This window comes from Barbus barbus, assembly GCF_936440315.1.
Source record: "Barbus barbus genome assembly, chromosome: 17".
NCBI classification, from domain to species: Eukaryota; Metazoa; Chordata; class Actinopteri; order Cypriniformes; family Cyprinidae; genus Barbus; species Barbus barbus.
The window spans coordinates 7,348,775-7,356,163 of NC_136745.1; the positions used below are offsets into that span (position 1 = coordinate 7,348,775).

Genomic DNA, 7,389 nt, shown 5'->3' on the forward strand with positions numbered 1-7,389 from the left:
GCATTCATGTTAGTTTTGGGGGGAAAAGAATTATATGATTTTCATCAGATGATTAAATATAATGACTGTAAATTAATCATGTGGTGTAATCTTGATTGTTAAATACATCCCTTAAATACATGTACATATCTTAATCATTATTATCAAATGATTAAAAATATATTTAAAATGGTTTCAAATGGTCAAATAGTTTTTTCAATTTATCATAAATTATTTATTCATATTATAGATTTTGATTTTATATTATTAACTATTTAGTATTATATACTGTGTATATAATATTCTAATATTCTTATGTAATGTTCTTAATAAGAGATTATGCCAAACTACTTAAGAATGTAATATTTGTAATATTACTTCATGCCCCCAAAAATATGAATATTAATTCAGAAATTGTATGTATAAGTCATTGATGTATGAATTGAATTTTTTATGAATTTTTGATACATTAGAAATGGCATCATGTCAACTATTTGCGGCTCCTTTTTGTAGGTGCAAGACATAAATATTGAGAGCACAGTTGCTCAGCTTGAGGAAGACAACATGGATCTTCTCAATCCCTCAGAGCCTATGGTGAGCACAAAGGAACAGGCTCCTCTGCCTGATTCGCTTTCTGAATCATCTGCGGATTCAGAGGAGACCACAGAGGAGGAGGAGCTGCTGGAGGTGCCAGAGTCTGCTGAAGAAGAGTCTGTGGATATAAGTCACCAAGTGCCTGAAGATGATGTTGAGACACAAGCAGACAAGGCTGAGAGTGCCAAGGAGAGCAAAGTGTTACTAGAATCTCCAAAAGCTTTTGCAGAAAATGTGAAAGAACGAGATGAAGATGAAGTCGATGAAGATGTTGTTGAGGATGAAGCTGAATTGGAGAGAGAAACCAAAGACGGTGGAGATGAAGATGATGAATTGACGGTAGTAGAACCTGAAATACAGAAGAACTGTACAAATGATGTTGAACATCAAGAGCTTGGAGATCAGACAGGTCCTCTAGAACCTGAGAAAGATGAGACTTCAGCTGATGAAAGAGAATCATCTGCAGTCAATGTTGAGAACGTTCCTGAATCTGATCCGACAGTCAGAGATGATGTCTGGAGCTCAGCAGGAACCACTGATGAGCCTGAAGCCTCAGCAGAGACACTTCTGTCTACTATATCTCCTGTGATGGAGAGTCCAGTTCTCCATACTCAGTTCTCCAGTGCATCGATGTCTCCTGTAGAGCAGGAAGAGGAACCTGAGCCCAACAAGCTAGATGCGCCTGGTGAGCCTCAGGAAGTGTCTTCAGAAAAACTCGAGGGTGTTTCTGAGCTGCAAATTCTTGAGTCATCTACAAAAGAACCATCGAGAATGGTTGAGGTTCGACCTCGGTTCACCATCGCCCCTGCATGGCAAAGGTCATTGGCTTCTGGAAGCGCCCAAGAGCAGACCCAGACCATCTCACTGGTGCTACCAGAAACTAATGCTTCTAATGAATCTCCCCAAATAACTGAACTCATTACTCCCGTACAAGAAGAACATCCCAAACCAGCCCGAGCTCAGAGTTCCCCAACACTTCTTGTGCGTGAGGAGATGCCCCAGCTTCAAGAAGAGATGACCCCAGAGAACCCGTTTGGAGTGCGCTTGAGAAAGACTCCAGTCCTGCACCGCTATGGTTTAGATGGAGATTCACCTTGGACCCCCACTCAAACAGAGTCTCCAGGGGCGCAGGAGACCCCGGACCACGAACAGAGCGGCAGGAAGCCCATCTTGCCAAAGAACCCTGATCTGCTAGCTGACACGGTGATGTCCGTCAAGAAAATCCCAGGTACCTCCATTCTTCAACAGCTGAGTGTGTATACATGGAAAAAAAAAAAAAACTTTTACAATCATCAAAACAAGATAAATAAAATACTTTTCCTTATAAATAGTTTTCATTACTAAATTAAACTTAGTCATTTAAAAGTCTTGTTACTTTTTACTATACTATACTTGTATTATAAATTCAATTATTTTATTGCAAATTCCATTTAAACTATCATTAAAATAATGTAACATTTAAAAAAAATAATATATATATATATATATATATATATATATATATATATTGCTTTTGAAGTTAATTTATTTTGAAGGGATGATCAAATATTTTTATTGTGAAACTGGACAAAATACTCATTTTTAATTGTTTAAAATTATTATTAAATTGAATTAGTAATTGTTATTGAATAATTATATATTTTGCCATGTAAAATAGGACAGTTGCAACCTCTATAAAACTGCTTTATAGTGCATTCAGTTCAGGAAATGTTTTTCTTTGTGTTCTTTTGGTATTTATTTGTAGGCATAAATTTAAAAACTCACAATTTTATTTTATTAAGACAACTTAAAATTGTATTTTCAATGCATTTAACTTAACTTAAATAACATGACATTTCAGAGCGAAGCAGAATGTTTATATTACTGTAAATATTACAGGGCAGGGCTTTATTTCATTGAGCAGGTTTTAATTGGATCCTAAAAAGTGGTGTTATTTTTGTTATTGTTTAGCGTAATATTTTCTCTCCTGTGTTATGTAAGCAAAAAAAGTATCATAAAAATAATATGATGCATATTGTATGTCCTTTTTCAGATACAGTGGGAAGAATATCTGTTGGTAGCTCCGAGTCTCCAAGCTGGATCTCTATGGCCAGACAGAAACAGAAGAACTTCATCGAGAACTCGCCAGAAAACTCTCCAGAGAAACTTCCCTCGCAGGTTTGTGCTGTTGCCTCGTATAATGCACAAATATGTCATGTAAAATCTTGCCCGGTTCTCAAGAAGGTGTTTGTGTGTCTTAGCATCATGAAGCAACAGGACAATCATATTCACGCATATATCCTATTTAGTCATCTCTGCATGTTGCAGCTTGGGAAAATGCAGTGTTCTGGAAAGATTTAATGAAGTGAAATGAATCGAACACTAAAGCAAGTGAGGTTTTATTTCAGCTAGGATACGGACTCATTTTTTGTGGTAATTAGTTTTAGCCAATTCTACAAATGCATGAATCCTTAATGATATTTAGTGTTAATCTCTCATTTTTAAAATATGTCCTCTTGTTCTCAGGGAGACGTCAAAAGACAGGATTCACCGGCCAGTTTATCAAATCCAATCGCCAAAGAGCAACAGGCACAGCAATGTTCACCTTTACAAGGTAATGATCTTTCCATTAGTATCATTCGCTGTCATAGCTTTTATGGATTTATCTTTGTTCTGTTTGGTCTAAAAAGTGCAATGACCTGCAAAGTCACAAATATGGTTTTAATCTCTTAATATCATGAGGTTATGTTTTAAACTCCGATTGAAAAGGAAATGTATCAATAAATGTCTGCCCTCTAGTGGATATATATTGTAACTGTTTAAATTTCCAATGTAAATCAGTAGAAATACTACTCATACAGTACTTTTCCCTATTTTATTTTTTTAAGACGTTTCTTATGCTCAGCAAGGCTGCATTTGTTTGATCAAAAATACAATAAAAATGGTACTCTTGTGAAATATTATTACATTTTAAAGAACTGTTTTCTGTTTGAATATATTTTAAAATAGAATTTATTCATGTGATCAAAAGCTGAATTTTTAGCATCATTCCTCCAGTCTTCAGTGTCACATGATCCTTCAGAAATCATTTAAATATACTGATTTGATGCTCAGTAATATTTTTGTAACACTTTTGATCAGTTTAATGCGTTCTTGCCATATAAAATCATTCTAATATGCTGATTTGCTGCTCAATTATTAGCAGTTATTATTGCTCTTCTTTCAAAAACATAAAAAAATAAAATAATTAATTATGCCAAAATTTTGGCCGACAGTGTATGTGTGACCCTATGTTAATTGCACAAATGTATTACATCTGATATGATACAGAAGTCTACATTTTGAATGAAGATAAATATGTAAGCTGTTATCCATTGTTTTGAATGAACAGTGTTCTGCTCCCTTGAACTGTCCAACACATCCATGGTAGAGAAGGAAAGCAAGCGAAGCACTAACCCGTCCACTGCACCATTGGCCCAAGATGAGCCTCCCTGGCTGGCTCTCGCTAAGAAGAAAGCCAAAGCATGGAGTGAAATGCCCCAGATTGTTCAGTGAAAGGCCCCACTGGCATATGGACTTCCATAATTCTTCCCTATATTTACATACACATAAACAAAACATGTGAGCAGTAATAGGAAACATATACAGCCTAATTTTGCTTAATCCGCCCATCCGTCATTCATGTTTTTCTGACATCATAAAGGAAACGATGCACATTAGACTGGGGTTTATGGGTAATACATTGCATTTGTATTATAACTTGGTTTGCAACAAAACACATTTACATTTTTTCAAACAGACTATGTAACATGTCAGAGTTCAGAATGCTTCAAACTGAGGAAAAAAAAAATCCTAACGAGTTTTGCATACAAAAAAATTTGAAAATGAGCCACCATCAAAGCTGTGTTTTTATTTATAACTGCTCTTTACTAAGTAACTTTGCTACGTTACGTTATAGCCTTTAAAGTTAGTATCACAGTTATCATGAATGGAGTGGAAGGTGTCTTTTGTATTTATTTATCTCACTCTTGTATGTTTTATGTATTTTTGTATTTACGTGCACAGCTTTGTGACTTGTACATAAAATGTGAAGTACAAAAAAAAAAAAATGAAATCAAGAAAAATAATAAAATGGAGCCTTGTTTATTTGATCCAGCCTCGGACACACATGCCAGATTTCCTTCCTCTTTCTTCATGTTTTTTAAATAAATTTTTCATTCATTTCTGTTTCTTTAGGATTGTATTGGTTATTATGTAGTATTTAATGCATGTGATTGTATGAGCAAAAGATAACATTAAACCATCCAGTATTCTACACCACCAGTCAAAAGTTTTTGAACCGTAAGATTTTTAATGTTTTTTTGTTTTTTTTGCAAGGATGCTTTAAATTGATCAAAAGTGATGAAGACATTTATAACGTTACAAAAGATTTCTACTTCAGATATGACAGATGTTCTTCTGAACTTTCTATTCATCAAGGATACCTGAAAAACATCTACTCAGCTGTTTACGCAACATAATAATAAATGTTTTTTGAGCAGCAAATCAGAATATTAGAATGATTTCTTAAGAGACTAGAGTAATGATGCTAAAAAAATTCAGCTTTGAAATCATAAATTACATTTTAAAATATATTCAAATAGAAAATGGTAAAAATATTTCAAAATTGTACTGTTTTTTGCTGTAATTTGGATCAAATAAATGCAGGCTTGGTGAGCAGATGAAACTTTAAAAAAAAAAAAAAACATTAAAAACTGTTTAAAAACTTTTGACTGGTAGTGTAGCCTATGTAAAACCCAACATGTGCAGAGACAATAAAAATACAAACATTTTAGCAGATTATTAGTTCATGTTCATTTACATATGTGAAAATACAGTAATGTTGTGGCATTTTTAACCATTTGAATATACAATAATGCTTAGACATTACTGGGATTAGTAAAGGAATAGTTCAGAAAAGATTTGCATGCCATCACTTGCTCACCAGTGGATCCTCTGCAGTGAATGGGTGCCGTCAGAATGAGAGTCCAAACAGCTGATAAAAACATCACAATAATCCACTGGACTCCAGTCCATCAATTAACATCCTGTGAAACAAACAAACAAAAAAAACTGTGTTTGTAAGAAACAAACTCATCTACATCTTGAATGACCTGAGGTTGAGTAAATTTTATCAATTAAAAAAAAAAACATTGTATTTAATTCACAAAAGTTATTTACACTTATGTTGTTTCCGCTTTTTAGTAAGGTGGCAAATTATTATAATTTTTTTTTTCTGATTTATATTCTCATTTTGAGAATCAGAATCAGAATGAGCTTTATTGCCATGTTTGCACATATGAGGATTTTGTTTTAGTGACAGAAGCTCCACAGTGCGACAGAATGACAGCAACATGACAAACAGATAATAAAAAAATAAAAATAATAATGTACAAATATACAAAATGGACAATATGAAAAATAGCACAAACACAAAATACAAAATAGACAATTCAGTATGTATAGGTATGTTAGGTGCATATTTGAAATGTAATAAGTATGTGTGTAAAATAAAATAAAAAACGTATGATAGTGTTGTGTGTTTCATGTTTATTGTTAAGAGTTCAAGTGTTCATGAGATGGATTGCCTGAGGGAAGAAACTGTTCCTGTGTCTGGTCGTTCTGGTGCTCAGAGCTCTGTAGCGTCGACCAGACGGTAACAGTTCAAAGAGGGAGTGTGCTGGATGTGAGGGGTCCAGAGTGATTTTACCAGCCCTTTTGCTCACTCTGGATAAGTACAGTTCTTGGAGAGTGGGGAGGGTTGACCAATGATCCGTAGTTTTCTGAGGTCAGATTTGGTAGCTGAGCTAAACCAGACAGTTATTGAAGTGCAGAGGATGGATTCAATGATGGAGGAGTAGAACTGTTTCAACAGCTCCTGTGGCAGGTTGAACTTCCTCAGTTCTGAGAGATGGTGGTTCCCAGGAATCTGAATGACTCCACTGCAGTCACAGTGCTGTTCATGATGGTGAGTGGGGGGAGTGCAGGGGGGGTTCTCCTGAAGTCCACGATCATCTCCACAGTTTTGAGCGTGTTGAGCTCCAGGTTGTTAAGACTGCACCAGAGAGCTAGCTCCTTAACCTCCTGTCTGTAAGCAGACTCGACACCGTCCTGGACGAGGCCGAACAGTGTGGTGTCATCTGAAAACTTCAGGAGCTTGACAGAGGGGTGTTTAGATGTGCAGTCGTTGGTGTAGAGGGAGAAGAGCAGTGGGGAGAGAACGTAGCCCTGAGGAGCTCCAGTGCTGATCGTACGGGTGCTGGATGTGTATTTTCCCAGCCTCATTCGCACCTTTACACATGCTATCCTGTAATAGTGAAATGTTTAGTGTGCTAAACATTAATAAGCATTAGCAAACCTTTCTTATCATATTCCTGTTTTGGTATAGCTAAAATGAAGCCATAATTGTGTACAGACAGTGACTGGTCACACAGACCTGAGAAGAGAGATCGGACAGAGTGGAGAAAAGTGCAGATAAGGTGAATGTAGGAAACACAGTGGGACTAAGCAAGTAGAGACAGATTTGTTTAAGGAAGAAGGAGTGGCTTACTGGTACAAAATATATACACAAAGACTTGTTTTATAATATCCAGAATCTAATGAGCACTTATTTGACTGATCATTGAATGAGAAATAAATGCAAGAACAGGTGAAATTATGTATTTTATGATCTTTCTACTAACTCTTAAGTATAGCCTATATGTGTCAAGTGCTCAGAGGTTACAATTGTAGGCTATTCATCATGCCACCTGTAATAATAGCCTACATAAATACGTATAGGCTTACTTTTGAGAACAT

At 35.5% G+C, this 7,389-nt stretch overlaps 1 protein-coding gene across 6 annotated transcripts in view; it reads left to right on the forward strand.

The window, feature by feature from the left end:
- LOC306883431 (uncharacterized protein) overlaps nt 1-5,385 on the forward strand; it is a 37,022-nt gene extending 31,637 nt beyond the window's left edge. For 3 of the 6 annotated variants that reach the window (XM_079438690.1, XM_079438693.1, XM_079438692.1), the window contains 4 exons: nt 493-1,801; nt 2,606-2,730; nt 3,079-3,166; nt 3,944-4,786. In XM_079438690.1, the coding sequence (XP_079294816.1) occupies nt 493-1,801; nt 2,606-2,730; nt 3,079-3,166; nt 3,944-4,107 (1,686 nt within the window). In that variant the 3' untranslated portion in view covers nt 4,108-4,786. Of the gene's footprint in view, nt 1-492; nt 1,802-2,605; nt 2,731-2,813; nt 2,986-3,078; nt 3,167-3,943 lie in introns of all 6 variants that reach the window. The other 3 variants (XR_013785354.1, XR_013785355.1, XM_079438691.1) reach the window with 2 other exon arrangements.
- Nucleotides 5,386-7,389: the final 2,004 nt, after the last annotated feature.